Consider the following 19,267-nt stretch of genomic DNA (forward strand, 5'->3'; position numbering starts at 1 on the left):
TAGATACTGCATTAAAGTAAGTTAGTCGACAGCCCTATCAAATATAGTTGTGAACGCAAGTTCTAATACCTGGTCGGCCGTTCATGGGTGGACTCCATTACACGGGCACATACAGAACTCTAAGCTTGTGACGCATCCTGTTCTCCAGGGTCTCAGACGGTCAAGGCGACTGAGTCAGGAGTCCAGGGCTCGGGTCAGGAGCCGACCATGTGGTGCGTGGGTGTCTAGAGCAGTCTGCAGTCTGGCTTTAGGAGTTTGTCCCAGGATGTATGGACCCCCATCCCACTCGTTCCACTCTAGCATGTCTCCATTGTTTCCTAGGAGTTCTAGATAAAGTGCAAGATGATTCATTCAATAATGAATTAGTCCATTGAGTCATTGTCTGTAATCTGAATTTCATTTATTACCAGTTGTGGCTAATTGAAGACAATGTAGCCTGGCAGGTAGCCTAGTGCTTAAGAGTGTTGGGCCAGTAACCAAAGATTGCTGGTTTGAATCCCGAGCCATCAACAGGGCGAACAATGTGCCCTTGAGCAAGGCACTTAACCCTAATTGCTCCTGTAAATCGCTCTGGTTATTAAGAGTGTCTGCTAAATGATGTTAATGTTCTGTGTACGTGTGTTGTCTTTATGTACACTATGTATTTGACTAGTAGGTTATGACAACCTCTGAACTCTGATCCAGTCTCTACTGCAACTCTGGGAGTATTACAAAAAGGATCCTTTTCTTTTCAAATGATATTCTCTAAACCCTGCACCTGTATGGAGTGATGTGTGTATACTGTGTCTATGTCCATTTGAATGGTTCCAGACAGAACCTGTGTGATAGCGGGAGAGCCATGCAGTGACTCACCATTGTGGGAAAACTGTAGGCTCAAGAATCTGTCCCACAGCAGCATAGGACTGTGGAGGTGCTAGACAGTGGGCGGTAGGTAGGTGGTGGTCAGAGGGAATTTCCCCCTTGGTCGGATATGGGTCTAGGTAGACCCTGACAGCTGATTGGACCTGTAACATGGTCTGTTTTGGTAGTTTAGTGTTAGCACTGTAAACCACATAGAGGGTTGTTGAAACGTCCTTGCAGTATCGGGTACCGTTATCGAGTCTAGCTGAGTGAAATCCCCGGGAAGAGAGTCACCGACTGACAGACAAGTCACGAGTCACCTTCTCCTCTCCTGGGGTGGGAAGGGTGATGTCATGGCTTAGATGTTGGCTGCCATGGTTGCTGCACACAGAGCGTATAGGGGTGTGTGTGTGTGTGTGTGTGTGTGTGTGTGTGTGTGTGTGTGTGTGTGTGTGTGTGTGTGTGTGTGTGTGTGTGTGTATAAATGTATGCGTGGGTGGGAATTCACTAGTGGGTTTTCGTCCATGATGTCATTCTTGCAGGGTGACTTTTGGCATGTGTGAATATGTGACTGATTGGGATCTGCTCTTTACCCCACAGAAGCAGTCAAGAAATGACGTGCCTGCTTCTTGTGTACCCTCCAGAGAGACTTAATAATGATTTGATTTATAACCCAGAGATGGTAATTTGATCAGCCGCACACCCCAACCCCTCAGGTCTCTCTCCCCTTCCTCCATCACTCCTCTAAGGGCGCCGTTCACAAAGGTACCCAATTCAGATTTGTTTTCTCACTAATTGGTCTTTTGACTAATCAGAGCAGCTCTGAAAAAGAGCTGATGTGAAAATATCTGGTTTGATTGGTCAAAAGACCAATTAGTGCAAAAAATACCAGAATTGGGTTGTCTCTCAATTCAATTCAAAGGGCTCCATCTCTTCATCTCTCTCGCTCTCCCTCCATCTCTTTCCATCTCTCTCTCTTCTCATCTCTCTCACTCACTCTCTCCATCTCTCTCTCTTCCTCCATCTCTCTCTCACCATCTCTCTCTTTCCACCTCTCTCTTTCATCTAGCTCTCTCTTTCCATCTCTCTCTCTCATCTCTCTCCCGATCTCTAGCTGGAGGGTAGTAAGGATAGTACAGAGTCAGTGTACACTTTTAGGAAGGAATCACATTCATTCTCATTAGATCTGGATTATTACAGATTTTAAGGAATAACATTAATTCTCATTAGATCTAGATTACTACAGATTTGAAGGAATAACATTAATTCTCATTAGATCTAGATTACTACAGATTTGAAGGAATAACATTAATTCTCATTAGATCTAGATTATGTCAAATGGAAGGAATAACATTAATTCTCATTAGATCTAGATTACTACAGATTTGAAGGAATAACATGAATTCTCATTAGATCTAGATTATGTCAAATGGAAGGAATCACATTAATTCTCATTAGATCTAGATTATGTCAAATAGAAGGAATCACATTCATTCTCATTTAGGTCTGGATTATGTCAGATGGAAGGAATCACATTAATTCTCATTAAGTCTTGATCATGTCAGATGGAAGGAATCACATTCATTCTCATTAAGTCTTGATCATGTCAGATGGAAGGAATCACATTCATTCTCATTAGGTCTGGATCATGTCAGATGGAAGGAATCACATTCATTCTCATTAAGTCTTGATCATGTCAGATGGAAGGAATCACATTAATTCTCATTAAGTCTTGATCATGTCAGATGGAAGGAATCACATTCATTCTCATTAAGTCTTGATCATGTCAGATGGAAGGAATCACATTCATTCTCATTAAGTCTTGATCATGTCAGATGGAAGGAATCACATTCATTCTCATTAAGTCTTGATCATGTCAGATGGAAGGAATCACATTCATTCTCATTAAGTCTTGATCATGTCAGATGGAAGGAATCACATTCATTCTCATTAAGTCTTGATCATGTCATATGGAAGGAATCACATTCATTCTCATTAGATCTTGATCATGTCATATGGAAGGAATCACATTCATTCTCATTAGATCTTGATCATGTCAGATGGAAGTGGACGGAGCATGACAGGGCAGAAATCCATAAAACCCAAACCGCCTCCAGGCTTCATGATGACCTCATACAGATACAGAACACCCCGATGCCATCAGTCTGTCAGTCTCACCTTCAGTTATTGAGGGCAGGGCCGGCTCTAGCCTTTTGCGTGCCGGGCCCTAAGCGAGATTTGGTAAGTTTAGATTTCATTTCTTGCAATTCTAAACATTTTGCCATGGGTGTAGAGAAAATGTTGCAGTTTTATAACAGATTACCTGCAATTCTACCCATTTGCCATGGGGCAGAGAGAAAACATAGCATTTTTATGACAAATTTCATGCAATTCTACCCATTTCCCATGGAGTGGAAGGAAATGGTTGCAGTTTTAAAGCAAATTTCCTCCAATTCCACAATTATCACGCTAACATGATTTCTGAGTGAGAATGACTAACAAAATGAATGTGGCCTCCTGGAGCTCAGGGCCCATGGGGACGTGCCCTGTGTCCCCAGTCGGTATTCGGCCATGACTTACTACAAGTTCAGATACCATTCAAATCATTGTTAGCTGACATGACTAATGGAGTGACTGACATACAGTAGCAAGAGAAAACTGCTGATGCACAACTACATTTCGAAATTGCACCTGCTGTATTCTAGTATTCTTAGTATATTCAATAGTAAGTGGAGACCCCGGGGCCCTAAGCAACCGCTTATGTCGCTTATGCTTATATCGCTTAGGACTTTGGCACTGTTGAGGGAAACGTCTAATGGACATGAAACAGCTAGATACGGTTCATTTAGATGAGGATTTAGAATAGACTACAAGGGAATCAGTCAAGTTTCACTGAGGGGTTTTCCGTTTGTTGTAGTGTATTAACAGTAGTAGTTCCTTATTTTTAGTCGAGTACACTACCATTGCTAGCCAGGCAAAACTTTAGAACTCTTATAGCACTTTGTTTTCCCAAAGCAACTGCAAGAACAGATCCCTGCCTTGAAAGAACTCCCAGCCCAGGTTTCTAGGGACTCACTGGTCTCAGTCTTTGTTCAGTCTACTACTGCACAACAGACAAAACACACCACTGGGACGAGATGATGAGACGATCACTCGTCACTTCACTTCTGACCTCTCAGCTCTCTCAACACTGTCTTTACCAACCGATACTGAGCCTAGTATCTGTGTTGTCATGACAACGGTATACGCTACAAGAGATTTCCATGTCAACGGATGAAAACGTGACAAGAAGCCTCAATGTGTATCTCTGTGTTTAAGAATCCCCAGCAACGGTCGCTTAAGGTCGCTGCAATCATGAACCTTGTTGCAATCATGATTTTTGTGTGACCTTACAACATATAATGGTTTCTATGCTGACCCCAAAGACGTCTGTGACACAGGAGACCAGACCCGGTCCACCAGTTGGAAAACTCACTCACTGCACTACAATGCCTGTCACACGATCCAAGTTTCCAATCAGAGTGATTGATAACCTTGTCTATACCAATCACCCTGAGGGGCTCATTGTCTCATTCAGATTAACAAAAGTCAGTGAGATGATACATTTTCTTATCACTCAGCCAGTCTGCAAAGCGATGATATCATCCCATAGAATGAGTGGAATAAATGCTATGACAATATAGGTCCAGTATTCATCACATTAGTTCTATAATATACACTCATGGCTCATCTTCTGTTCTGATAAGCATTGAATTGCTTCAGAACACCCATATCGATTTGAAAACCATGTTGAACTGTTGTAAAAGGAACCAATGAAATGTTTGACTGGGGAATAAAAGAGCAGCCATCCAGGGAGATAATCAATGTCAGTTCTCTCAGTCTGAGACGTGATGATGTCACCCTGTTCTGTAGAGTGCAGTGGGAAGGATAAACTGAGGCAGACTGATAGACGGTATTCATCTCTTTAGCTGTTTTTAGACTCATGAATCATTTCAGACTCTGGGGATCAGGGTGAATTACAGGGGCATTCCCATTAAAACCTCAGACCTCAAAAGAACCTTCAAATGCATACACACATACGCACACATACGCACACACACACACACACACACACACACACACACACACTTATTTCTCTCAAACTTTGCCAAGAGAATCCCTCCACCTGACAGGTGTGGCATATCAAGAAGCTGATTAAACAGCATGATCATTACACAGGTGCATCTTGTGACCAGATCCTGAGGACCATTTATTTAAGTTATCTATGACCAACAGATACCTATCTGTATTCCCAGTCAAGTGAAATCCATAGATTAGAGCCAAAACATTTTTTCTCTCAATTGACTGATTTCCTCATATGAACTGTAACTCAGTAAAATCTTTGAAATGGTTCCATGTTGCGTTTACATTTTAGTTCAGTATATTTGGGCGAGGACATTCCTGGGAGGCTTTGTGGCTCTGTGTCATCACACCGGGAGCTGTTACTTGTTGGGAATGACCTCATCAGAATGCTGAGGTGATTGTTTTCTTGTTTGACTGTCTTACGTTCTTGCGTCAGGAACGCAAGACAGTCAGTAATGAATTCCGAGGTTGAGGAATGAATGGAGAAATACAGGCTTAAAGACCCCAGACTGCGACGCAAACGGAGACAGTCGGAATGAACGGCAGGATGTGTGGGTCATGTTTCATTAGACATTGCAGGTTAATGTGACTCCCTGAGACCCCAATATCCACTCATACACACATGCGCACACACGAGCGCGCACACACACACACACACACACACCACTGATATACAGACAGGGTGTTGTGACCTGTTGCTCTTAGGTGACGTGAGACTTAACCGGTAACATGTCTTCCAAGAGGCCCAGACTACTTACTGATTTTATTTTATATGTGGCTGTTTGCTAACAGTGTTGTATTCTAGGTTTCTAATTTCTCCCTGCCGCTCTCCTCAGAGGCTTTTGGATATGTTTGCTGCAAGTTGTAATTGCGGTTGAGAACAGTTTATGTAAGAAGAGACATGGAAGAGTTTGTTGAAAACAATAATTACCGAGGCAGTTTGTAAAATGTAGCGTGAGATAGTTCATCTAACAAGGCCCATCTTTGATGATGTTCTCTCCTTAAAGTAACTGTTCAGTGTTTCCAGATTTCTATGCAATATGACCTAAAATGAACTACAATATGAGTGAAATCGTTTTCCTTTCAAACAATTGTAATGAAGTATGTTTAAAGATTTTATGTGTTTGAATGGTGTGGGCGTACCCCAACAACAGAATGGTGTGGGCGTATACCGGTCGTTAAATATTTATATAATATTTACGCGAGTAAACCACTGATTGGCCGGCTCAGCCAATGAGCCAACATGACATCATGTTATATGAGGAAATAGCAAGCATTTTTTAAATGTTCTGTTTGAGATACAAGTTTGAGGTGGAGTTTTTTAAGTGTTTTTTCTCCAATTTATGCTTTTGCCACAAATATGAGTATAGGAAAAGTCAACAACATTATTTGGGTATGAGTTAACAGAATATGAACTTTTATATGTTTGATTTTCACTCCACAGTTACTTTAAATGCTAAGGAAACATGGAAACCGTAATGTACTGTAACTCACCAAGCCTTTTGGAAACGTGCTGAGGGCTTATGTCAGCATTCATTTAGTTTTTTGGTTGTAAGTCACAAATTGACGCTGGCCTGCTTTTCCCAAGGAAATATCAAAGGAAATGTGTTCTGTTCTTTACTACAAGTCACAGGTCACACACCTTTGATCCATCATGAAACAAAATAAAAAAGAATGGAAATAGTTCCACAAACATCAGCCAGTTCTACAAAACAATTACTGTAAAGGTTGGGGGTCAGAAAAACATACAAGTCTTTAGGTATGAGAGAGAAACTACCTCTGTGATGATTTAGGGAATATCAGACATTCCATTCACGCTTCCCATTCATTCCTTGGCAGAATGTTGAGGCGACATTAGCCACAGGCCCATCTTCTGAATGCACACACACACACTTTCCTAAAACTACAGTAGGCCATTCTTCCTGCCTATATTTGGTAGAGTGAAGAAGGGAATACCCTGTGATGACATCATGACTTTCTCCTGCCAAAGGGGAGCTTACAATCCAGAGGAGGACTTCGTAAAGTAAACTACATCTGTGTGTTTTTCCACCTGACATTCATTTGAATGGTTATCAATTCAAAGTTGCTTTTCCACTTAAATAAACCATGTTGATCTGTTAGTCAGAATGAAGCATGAAACAGTGTATACTGCAGTATTATAGATTCGCCATGCATCTCAAGAAGACAGGTCATCAACCGTGCAGGGATGTTTTGGTGGGTTATTCTTTTAGCTCTGTCTTGGTCTTGGCAGGCATTTTCCACACTTCAGAGCTCCTAATGTAAACCTTGGTGGGTTTGAAAACAAACAAACAGCAAAGCCAGAGATTATAATCAGGGTGAATGTGGAGTTTAACAGCACTCAGATTCAACTGTTGTTTTCCCCTTCTCTGGACACGCCCAATCCCAGAGGAATATGGTGATGCTGGCTCTTTTGTTGCGGGGTGGGCAGTGGGGAGGGTTGTCTAGGGGAGTTTGTGACCTGTCTGCCACTTTTTGGGGCACTGACCAATGGAGCCGCCCAAGGGCTGCATGCCTTTTATTGCCAAAGAGTTTCCCCCTACACTCTGCTCTCTGCCCTTGTTCACTTCTTGTCACAGATCTGGCTAAAACAAATAGGTGAATTGCAATATAGCCTCAGCTAGGTGGACCTATCGCTAACTTACTTGAAGGGAAGTGACGGAGAATAGAGGGCATAGGAGGAAAGGGAGTGACTTTCGGGATTGAGACGAGGCCCTGGGCTCTGAGAGCAGTGAAGAGAGAGAGAGAGAGGCCTGTTATTTCCCTGGCGCCCACAGGACTGAGCGGTGTGAGGGATGGAGGGAGGGAATGACGCCTGTCCTTTAATTAACTTCTACTACAACTCCATCATCCACTAGAAACCAGCAGCAGCAGGCTGGCTGGGTACACAGATCAACAGACTGCTGTACTGTGGAAATGGTTTGTTTTCTAGTTGAGCTGTAGGCTATATGGCTATAATAATATTGCTATGAATTTGATTTATTTGTTATTTAAAAAGGTGCTTTAAACACTTAAATTAACAATCATATGGATTTTAGAACTGTGTACACTTCCATTAGTTCTATTTCTTTATTTGGAGTTCCCAGCCTCTCTAACTGACTCTCAGGATAAAGACTCCCTTAAGTTCTCTCGCAGACATAAAGAGAGAGAGAGAAAAAATACACCATTTTTTTAGGAGAATATAAAAAGGAAGGCCTCCAGTAGTTCCTCTCAGACAGCTACTGTCACGGTGCGTTACTAGCTTTCCCTGAAGATGAAGACATCGGGCCAGCATCAGAGAGAGAGAGAGAGAGAGAGAGAGAGAGGTGGAGAGAGAGGTGGAGAGAGAGCGTCCACCTACGCCTCCATGTACAGTGAAGGATCCACTCATCCATGGTGTGAGTAGCTCTTCAGAGATATTGTAATAGAATGACTTCAAAGCTACCCTGATCACATGGTTGCCTTTCCCTAGCCTTGGGGTAAACAAGCTAATTAGCTCACACCAAGTTAATAGGCCATGCCATTGAAGCCATTAAGATTAGTGGGCTTTACACAAGGTGTTGGGCAATGGAAACGTGATGTGGTAGTACAGTAATATCGGTGGTTAAGAGACAGACACTTTGGGCTGTGGTGCACCTAAAGTGGTGCACAAGGGGGGCGATGATGACACTGCATGGTGAGGTCATTAAACATGACATCATTGTCTGGACAGCAGCCAGGAGAGATGGTAGGCTTCGTCTCTCTCTTTCTCTCTCTCTGTGCCCATTTCTCTTAAGACAACACAGACTACCTCTGTCAATCAGTCTCTATTTTCTGTCTTTCTTTCTATCTCTTAATTTTCTCTCTCTTTCTTTCTTTTTAAGTGTCTATATTTGGTGTAGCCATTTACCTATCCAGGCTGCCTGACTGCTTCTACATTCAACAACGAGTTGGCCCAAACAGAAATGGAAAAGACTCTCAGGAAACCAGGCAAGCCACTATTCATACTTCTCCTCAATTCATACAAGTTGGGGTTCACCCCTGAGGGCAGATCGTGACTGTTGGGCCTCTCAGGACTGTGTTCAGAGTCACGCGATGGTGGCAATGGTCCCCTCCAGAGGCCAGTGGCTCCCCTCTATTTATACAGAGCCCTGTTCTGGTGTGACGGCTGATGTTGTCTGTGGCCTGGCTCTCTGAATAACCAGCTTTCTCCTCTGTAGGACCACCATGCTAATAGGGAGCATGGGTTATAGGGGGACAGAGGGGCACTGTGGACTGGGTGCAAATGGAACACGCTAACAGAACGTTAGACTGACTCTCTGTCTCTTACACTCTCAATAAAGCTTTTTCTCTCTCTTATTATTCTCAACCACACTCTCTCCCTGTCTTTCTTTTGCTTCCTGTCTCTTTCTCTTTCACTGTCTCTTTCTTTCTTTCTTTCTCTCTCTCTCTCTCTCTCTCTCTTTCTCTCTCTCTCTCACATACTCTTTCTCTTTCTCTCTCTCTGGCATGTTATCCTTCTTGGATGTCTGTCGACATACAGTATGGTTGCATAGGTTTTGATGTACCAACACACACACACACACACACACACGACTAATGCCACTAACGCATACCCAAACTTGCGCCATGTGTCAGATTACTTCGACAGGGTGGAGCGTTGGCTGAACGAGGGAATATTCCAGAAGTCAGAATTTCAGGCATTTGCTGTCGTTTGATCCGGCACCTTGGTTATGCAGGCAGGGAGCAGCTGCTGTCATTACAGACACTGTACTGTCTGTGTGTGTGTGTGTGTGTGTGTGTGTGTGTGTGTGTGTGTGTGTGTGTGTGTGTGTGTGTGTGTGTGTGTGTGTGTGTGTGTGTGTGTCTTTGTCTTTCCCTACCAACGGCCTGGGAGAAACACTCTTGCTGCATCAACCAGCCACTCCCACACAGGGAGGAATGGGAATAGGACGATGTTGACCTTAAGCCACTGATCTTTGTGTTTTAAAGAGTTATTATTTACGTACATTTCCACATGAAGTACCAGAAAACTAGTACTGAAAAAAACAAACCTAATTGGCCCATAAAAATGTACACATAACAGAATACCTGCAGAATAACTACAGGTTTATAACCATAATTAAAACTAAGGTTTGGTTTGGACTACATAGATATGAGACTACTTTTAAAACCTGACGATGTTCTCAGTATCAACACACAGACACACGTTATTCCCCATATCGCCTCTCACAGCCCCACACTGCACTTGCTGGGCATTCCCCAAACTTAAAGAGTTAAGACCTGGTGACAACTTGTTCTGGCTTTATTTCTGTACATCGCGTTTGTGGGCCATATTTGCTTATGCTGTGGTGTCTGGTGATCACAACCCTGGATCTGGATTCTGTGTCCTGTCTTGTGTTGCATTGACGGGTTGGGCTACTGCTACTGCACAGATACTGTTAAGCCCAGTCCTAAAGGAATCTCTAGAACCTTCTCTCCCTACAGATGTAGGATCTTAAATGGATCAGCCTGTTGCAAGAGAACTTTCCTGCAATGCAAGGGGGAATTTAAAACTTGTGGTGTATTTGAGGTTTAAAAAGTATTCTGAAGTTAGTCATTTACACTGTTAAATTTCGTCCTTGATTTTCCCTTCCAAAGAATGTATCAACCCCTACAAAAAAAATGTCTATTGATTATAATCCACATAATAATTCAAATGTCCTGATGCTGCAACATTATTTTCTGGCTCAAATTAAGATCCTACATCTGTAGTTCCACCGTATGGTGTTTGTAGCTCTGAGGGAAGTGGATAGTTGTAAGCAACATGGTGGAAGTTACCCAAGTCCATTTGGAAGACTAATAAAATCCTTACCATATTGCTTAAACCTATCCAGCCCCTTCATATCTGAAATCACTAAATGGGAAGGGACCTATGGCTAGAGGATAGGTCTCAGTATGGAAAGGGATGGGGACTAGTGTAATCGAAGAGGGTAGCAACTAGTCCTTTATAAATAGTCAGGAAGCAAGCACACTGATTGCTCAGAAATGCAGACAAAGTTTTAACCTGATGGGACATGAAGAAAGATAAAGATAGACAGAGAGAGGGGTTGAGAGGTGCACAGGGGATACAGGACACCTTTTGCTCCTGTGTTGTCTTGTCTCCATTGACTTTAGTCCGCCATTTTTACCTCATCAGTTGCTTATACAGAAATGAGCTTCATTATCTTCTTTAGTTTTCATGAACTAATCTATACTGAACAAAAATATAAACAAAACATGTAAAGTGTTGGTCCCATTTTTCATGAGCTGAAATAAAAGATCTCCTTTACTAAAGATAATCCATTAACCTGACAGGTGTGGCATATCAATAAGATGATTAAACAGCATGATCATTACACAGGTGCACCTTGTGCTGGGGATAATAAAAGGCAACTCTAAAATGTGTGGTTTTGTCACACAACACAATGCCACAGATGTCTCAAGATTTGAGGGAGCGTGCAATTGGCATGCTGACTACAGGAATGTCCACCAGAGCTGTAGCTAGAGAATGTAATGTTCCTTTCTCTACCAACGTTATTTTAGAGAATTTGACAGTACATCCAACCGGCCTCACAACCGTTGACCACGTGTAACCTCGCCAGCCCAGGACCTCCACATCCGGGTTCTTCACTTGCGGGATTGTCTGAGGAGGGGGATGGGGGTGCTGAGTAGTATTTCTGTCTGTTTGTGGGGAAAAACTCATTCTAATTGGCTGGGCCTGGCTCCCCAGTGGGTGGACCTGGCTCCCAAGTCGGTGGGCCTATGCCCTCCCAGGCCCACCCATGGCTGCGCCCCTGCCCAGTCATGTGAAATCCATAGATTAGGGCCTAATGCATTTAATTAAATTGACTGATTTCCTTCTATGAACTGTAACTCAGTAAAATCTTTGAAATTGTTGCTTGTTACGTTTGTATTTTTGTTTAGTAAATACTTTATTCATACAGGGGATCCCCATTCTACCACTTCCACTGAAGCATGGGCTTTCAGTTGTCCCGGTAAACTGGGTAATTTTCAACACCATTGCATGTAGGCTATGTTTGTTGATAGGATCCACTGTCATGTTTTGTTTCACTTATGGGACATCAACTGTTTCTGAGGTTGGCCTTTTGCAGATACTGTGGGTATTCTGTTGCAATAGCAGACATGTCTGTCATCTCTGATGCCTTTTGTCGATACAGACACATCAGAGAATGTGATGCAACAGTTTGTCTTTATGCCATGTTGTTACTGTACTTTGGTAAGAATGCAGCCCAATTACTCAGCTGTAATTGCAAGTAAAGTATAAGACAATGACTGAATTGTAAGAAAGCTGGACGAATTTATGTTTCAAATTCGTTCCATGTAGAGTAAAAAAAACAAACATGAATACAATCTTCAGGTCGCACGCGGACGGCAGGTGTCACAGATTAATGCGGGATTTAGTAATAGGCATGATATTTTACAGTAATTTGATCCATAGGCCTATAATGAAGATTTGGATAAATTAAAAACACCTTTGTAAGACCAATGTTCCATTACATAGGCCTCCGATACATTGCATACATTATTTCAAGAATTAAAAGGGTTCATAGACTATAACCTATATAATGCATTCCAAATATTAGCTCATTGCTATTTAAATGAAGACGACATATTCAGAGTTTTGTTTTCCAACACATTTTTCTTTTCGATAATCAGACTGGGCTAACTTATTTCAGTGAGCAGGCGAAAATACTCTTCCAAGCAGAGTTGATGCTCGTTTGTTGAGTAGCCTTACGATGTCTGACTACAAATATTTTCGAAAACGAAATGTTTATATTTGTGCATATTCCTTTCAGATAGACTTTCAGCCTATAGCTATAGCGTTTACATTAATTGAAAATTGAACTAATAAACTTATGTTTTAATTTGAACAACTAGCTAGAAATGTACTACATTTATGTAGCCTAAGTAGTGTGATATCAAAATGTGACATTAAAATACATTATTTCAAATAAATTAATGAACTAAGCCTGAAACTAAGCTTGAAAATGTATATAATTTACGACTAAACACATGCACCTTCAAAATACAAAATTTTGCTCTTACAAATCACAGAAAACGAGAAACAAAGTGATGATATTGAAAATGTGTGCTACATGGAACGAGAAGGATGTGGACAACAATGTAAAAATGTAAAAGATCAAGGCAATTCCACCAACAACACTTTCAACTGCTATTTCATTGTATGAAGCAACTTTAAAACGACATTACCAACGAATGGAATATTTTCATCATCATTACAATGCAGTGCAGCCAGCGTCCGGGCGTTGACGTCGGTTTATCCCCCAACCACGCAAAATTACGCCCCAAATAGTTCATAATACAGAGTTAAAGAAAAGGCCTGACAGCTCCTGACGACCAGCGGTGGAAAAAGTACTCAATTAGATACCTTAATAAAAAATGACTCAAGTAAAAGTGAATGTCACCCAGTAAAATACTACTTGAGTAAAAGTCTAAAAGTATTTGGTGTTAAAAAGTGTATCAAAAGTAAATGGAATTGCTTAAATGTACTTATTAAGTATCAAAAGTAAAAGTACAAGTATAAATAATTTCGACTTCCTTATATTAAGCAAACCAGAAGGCACAATCTTCCTTTTTTTATTGGATAGCCAGGGCACACTCCAACACTCAGACATAATTTACGCATTTGTGTTTGGTGAGTCCGCCAGATCAGAGGCAGTAGGGATGACCAGGGATGTTCTCTGTTTAGTGAGTAATCATGTGAGTAGGGATGACCAGGGATGTTCTCTGTTTAGTGAGTCCTCCAGATCAGAGGCAGGTGGGATGACCAGGGATTCTCTGTTCAAAGTCCTCCAGAGAATACTTTAGGGATGACCAGGGATGTTCTCTGTTTAGTGAGTTCCAGATCAGTACATTGACCAGGGATTATCTTAAGTAATGTCCAGTCAAAGTAAAGGTGAAGGGATGTTTCTGTTTAGTAAGTATCCAAATCAGAAGTAGGGATGACCAGGGATTCTCTGTTTAGTGAAAAAAACAGACTCAAAGTAGTAGGTGACCAGGGATGTTTTGTTTAGTGAGTCCTCCAGATCAAACCAGTAGGGATGACCAGGGATGTTCTCTTATAATTATGTGAATTTGACCATTCTTGTCAAAATGTAACGAATACTTTTGGGTGTCAGGGAAATGTATGGAGTTAAAAGTACATTATTATCTTGCAAGTAGGGAAGTAAAATTAAAAGTTTTAAATATAAATAGTGCAGTACAGATACTGAAAAAAACGTCTTAAGTAGTACTTTCAAGTATTTTTATAAGTACTTTAAACCACTGCTGAAGACTATAGATAACCGCGAAAGGCGACTTCTTCTTGTATTAGCTCTTGTGTCGGCTGAGGTCAAGTGATCTCCCTTTTTCTTCAAATGCCTTCGCCCCGCCTCCCTCGCAAAACTAGCGCTATGGGGGTAGCTTATAAATAGGCTACTACAGTAGTAACAAAAGAATAGAACTTCCTTGAAGCGTGATGACCGGCTGGTTAAACTCACTGGAATATTATGTTGTTTCAATCGGCGGCTTCCTGTGCACATTGGGAAGAGTCTAAACGGAATCATTGGCTATAGGCTACCGTCTCCAGGTGTCATACGCGCAGGTAAGTAGCACGATGTCTACTCATGTATTCTCACTCAGTCGGTCTGTCTGTAACATTTTTTTCGTGAGGTCGTTGTGTGACAGTTGTTGTGACCGTTATTCTCACTCAGTCGGTCTGTAACATTTATTTTGTCAAATCGGTGTGTGCAGTTGTTGTTATGATCGCCGTGTGTGTTCCTCAATAAATACATAGCTTGAAATAGCCTACCTTAAAATATGAATACATTTCATAAATGACAATTATACTATAGCCTGTACACTTCCTTATTTGTATTTGATTAACAGGTACATACTAATGCTTGATGTGGAGGGTCGACTGTTTACAATAACAATGACCTCATGTAACAGACAGTAGACTCAGCCACTGGAGAAAAACAACTTTTGAGGCATCAACAACTAGATCAATTTAAAAACGGGTTACATCATCAACTGTAACCAATAAGAGGCGGGACTTCCGTTTCAATTGCGGCGGAGTTCTCCACATCAACTGCTGTTTTATCACTGCCAGAGCCTAAGAAAATATGTTATAAGTGATATAAATAAATATAAATGCTAAAAAAAAAATATATATATATATAATGCAACAATGCATGGGCTTTGTTAAATGTGCTAAATTAACACTTTTGCCTTTTACTTATTTCTGAAAGGATTGTTTGAGTTAGATTAATAATATTTTTATACAAAAACACACATGTCTCAGCTACCATTACACACTGTAACTAAGTTTCTATGACATACAGACGTTTATAGTTCAACGAGAGTGGCGGAAGTGAAATGTCAGCAGGGTTAAATGTAACAGGCTGCAGAATTCAATGTAACACTCTTCAATTTTAAAAATAAGTGGTAATTGAAAAATGTTATGATTTGAAACTGATATTTAGATGGAAATACACTAAGTTGACAAAACATATTTTGATTACATTTTTGGGCATGTCATATTGGCCAAAAATTAAATTATCCAAAATTAATATAAGCATTAAAAAAAAGGTATTATCTTAGTTGTACTGGGAAACTTGATGTAAAGAAGTGAAATGTTATATCATTATGTGAATGTGTCTAAATACCATATAAAATACCAAATTATAAAATGTGTTTCATTTGACCCCCAATGACTAATTTTAATCTAATCTGAGTCTTTTGAAAAAAATACTAGAATAATTATTGTCATCAACTAATCAAAAGATCTATTCTTACGGATACATTATATATGATTAGATACATGGGGAATGTTCCACTGGTCATTAAAAAAATGGAGGCATCAAGACTATTCACGTTAGGCCTCAAAACACTTTTTGGCCAATAAAATAAAAAATGATTGACTGGTACTCCTAAAACGTCTCAGGTATGTAGAGACATTAACCAAGTATTAGCACATTGAATAACAGCTTTCTAAGTGGTTTCCAATTTGTAGGTGTTACAACTGACCCTGTGCATACTACCACTTGTGCCATAAAGGCTCATGGCAGAGGATGCAGCATGCTGTTATTGTTCCATGACCATACCATCCCAACCTCATTGGCTTTTCTTGTCTTGTTTCAGATAGAGGAGAACTCTAGCCATCCTTCATACCCAGCTGATGGGTATGTGTTAGTGTAGATGTGTCAGGCCTTGCAGTGCTGAAGCAGCACAGAATGGTTTGTGGGTAATACAGGGATACAGGCTGTACTGTGCTGTTGCAGTAACGCCTGGAGAAACATGGAAAAACGATTTGGAAGAGTGAAAGCAAAACACAAATAGTTCCACCTGCTAGGCTATGTCCTGGAGGGCCACGGTGTATGCAGGCTTTTGTTACAACCCAGCTCTAACACACCTGATTTAACTAATTGTGGTTTAAGACCACAATCAATTCAATCAGGTGTGCCGGAGCACAAGCCTGCACACACCATGGCCCTCCAGGACCAGAGTTTCCCAACCTGTGCTTACACCTATCCTATCCTCTTAGACCTATGATAAGTGTCTAAGGCAAGGGCTTGAGAGTTCAGCCTGGGTACAAGAGAGGATGGCTGTGGTGTTATGTACATGTCTGTGACAACGTGAGCGAAGCCTGGACATCCAAGGCTTGTGACCGCCATTCTGTGACTGGCTGCCTTGCTGTAGCAGCACGTAAATATTGGAGTTCACCACTGCTGAAGCCTCCAGTATTGACGGTGCTGTTGAAGCAAAGCATTGCCGTTCGACATCAGTCTATGGGCTACCTGGTTGAATAAAACAACGTTTTTTTTTTTCATGTTTTATTTCTGTTCTTGATCAAATACATTCTCAATTCTATTTCAATTTAGAGAATTGTACTTTTGGAAATATACTTTAGGACACAGGAAATTGATGTCAAATAAAATATACTGTATACATTGAGACTAATGGTGAGGTGAAGCATATTGACATTATGACCCTCAACATTATTATCCTTTGTCGCCATCTGCTGGTCAATCCAGTCTGACTCGCAGAGAATGGATCCATCTCAATAGTCTGAAGTCCACTGATATTACAGAACTGGACATGGAAAGGGAACCACTTCAGACTTTTGAGATGCACCCTGACACTTTTCACTTTTTCTTTCCTTCACCAAGCTGGCTCTGTGTGTCCTGTCTTCTGAGATGTTCTGCCCTGGGGGTTTCACTCAGTACAACGATCTGGGTATTTCTGCTCCTTTCAAACATGTAGCATTCAGTCTTCTCCTCTTGGGAAACTGTCCTTGTGTCGATCAGGCGAAACCCATCCTTCAGAAGGGTGTCTACCAGCAGGCCCAGGACGTTGGTGCTGTTGAGAAGCTTTCTGTCATCCGGCTCAATAGTTACAAACCTGTAAAAGTAAAACAATGCAAGTTTGGTCTTTAAAAATTGTGCATAATATAGTTATTTGAATAAACATACAAGAGTTATTAAGGATCCAGTGTTTCCCCTAACATTACACAGGCGAGTGCCTATACAGTAGGCAGCTACCTGCTGCCCATGTCCCCACGGACTTCTCACTCCCCCTGCTGCTCCCCCAATGGACGGTCCCTCAGGGACATTCTACCTGCCCCAATGGACCTTTACCCTGCCCCCATCCCCACCCCCAATGGACCTTTACCCTGCCCCCACCCCCTAATGGACATGTATTAGTGTTACAGTTGTAAATATGTATATATTTTAATTATTATTTGTATTTTTTCATTCACTTATCTTTTTCACCTGCACTGTTGGAGCTCGGAGCTTAAGAATTTCACTGTACCCTGCAATTACATCTGCAACTCTGGGCAAGTGACTAATAAACTGATCATACAATATGGAGCCCTTGAGGAATTGGCCAATGGGAGACACTGAGATGGGTATAATAGCCTACGGGTGAGTGTAACTTCCCCTCACCTGGCAGAGAAGTCATCCCTGGCTAGTTGGTCAGTCCCACAGTGGAACACCATGTTGTGGTGAGAGGGTCTCTGGACCGGTACAGGATGAGGTGTGCTGGAGTTCTGAGGCAGGTGTGGGAAATTCCCATTCAGATTTGGATGTTCCACAAAAATGGATATCCTTCTCGCCAAAGCCTCCAGAGTTTTGTTGTTGGAGCAGAATATTTGGAAGAATCCGTGAGTTTCCTGGACAGAGAAGCGCAACTCTAGAACCTCAACTCTGGATCGATGGCTGTTCCTCTCAACCCAAAGTGCCAAAGGATGCAAACCATAGAACTGTGCTTCTTGAGCCAAGCCATTGTAGTCAGAGAATTCTGCTGGCAAGGTGATTTGACCTGTCCTCATATAATCCAGGATGTATTTAAAGAAAGTCCCATCTCTATCTACAAAAACTTGTCCACTGATAACTTTAAAATCTGCGTCTTTGCCATCCAGGATCCTAGCTATTCTTGAGTCTTGGTGTCTTCTGAGAGTTGACAGAGTAGTGGTGAATGTTTGACCTCCAATATTGAATGTTATTAAGTCCTGGGCACTCATGTTTAGATGACTGACAGTTTAAATCATTGCAGACAAGAATGGGTCTAAGGAGAGGAGTGGTATTCAGTGAACATATCCTGGCAACACCAACCGTAAACAAAACAAATGTCATGCTAGGTGAGTGCAGTCACATAACTTCAGTTGGAGAGGCTGGTGACAGTACAGAACATTACCACTAGGGGCTAATATGAGCCACAAATTGAAATTGATCATTGAGCCCCAATGGAGTAAATCGAGTATTGGAGGCACCTTAATTGGGGAGGACGGGCTCGTGGTTATGGCTGGAGCGGAAAAGTATCAAATACATGGTTACCATGTGTTTGATGCCATTCAATTCCAGCCATAATTATGAGCTGTGCTCCCCCCAGCAACCTCAAGTGGTACTAAAGTTACTAAATGGAGTACAGAGAGGTTGGCCCCCCCGGATGGTTGGTTTGGCTCCTGACAGTAGACATTGGTCTAAAGTTACATCTACATTCAACATGGGATTAGCATTATCCTTTTTTTGTTGCATTGTTTTTTATGCTTTAGCTTTGTGTCTCTTTTATTCAGTCTACCCTCCTGTCCGTTTAGTTCAATAAATTACAGTGAGTGGCACTTAATCTGCACTAATCTGAAAAAAATAGGATGGGTAATATGTGAGCATATGTTTATGTAGTTTCCTCAAATTCAATGTGATAATGTTTATTTAGTTGTAGGTAATACATTAAAGCAATAATAAACAACAAACTGTAGTAGTGATTTGATTGTTTTTCTGTTCAA

The 19,267-nt window shown here is 41.4% G+C and overlaps 3 protein-coding genes across 9 annotated transcripts in view; 1 reads left to right on the forward strand and 2 right to left on the reverse strand.

The window, feature by feature from the left end:
* Positions 1 to 19,267, forward strand: part of LOC112253662 (RCC1 and BTB domain-containing protein 1-like) — a 98,367-nt gene that overhangs the window by 47,249 nt on the left and 31,851 nt on the right. The window lies entirely within an intron of this gene.
* The window catches only part of LOC112235381 (calcium-binding protein 39-like), a 105,931-nt gene that overhangs the window by 25,520 nt on the left and 61,144 nt on the right, over positions 1 to 19,267 (reverse strand). The gene's annotated exons all lie outside the window — the stretch shown is intronic.
* LOC121846751 (putative potassium channel regulatory protein) lies at positions 16,824 to 18,746 on the reverse strand. Its single transcript, XM_042323856.1, has 2 exons — positions 17,928 to 18,746; positions 16,824 to 17,382 (listed from the first exon to the last, which is right to left on the reverse strand). The coding sequence occupies exons 1-2, from the start codon at positions 18,503 to 18,505 to the stop codon at positions 17,127 to 17,129; spliced, it is 834 nt and encodes a 277-aa protein (XP_042179790.1). The 5' UTR covers positions 18,506 to 18,746; the 3' UTR covers positions 16,824 to 17,126.

The sequence above is a fragment of the Oncorhynchus tshawytscha genome, linkage group LG07 (genome assembly GCF_018296145.1).
Source record: "Oncorhynchus tshawytscha isolate Ot180627B linkage group LG07, Otsh_v2.0, whole genome shotgun sequence".
Taxonomy (NCBI): Eukaryota; Metazoa; Chordata; class Actinopteri; order Salmoniformes; family Salmonidae; genus Oncorhynchus; species Oncorhynchus tshawytscha.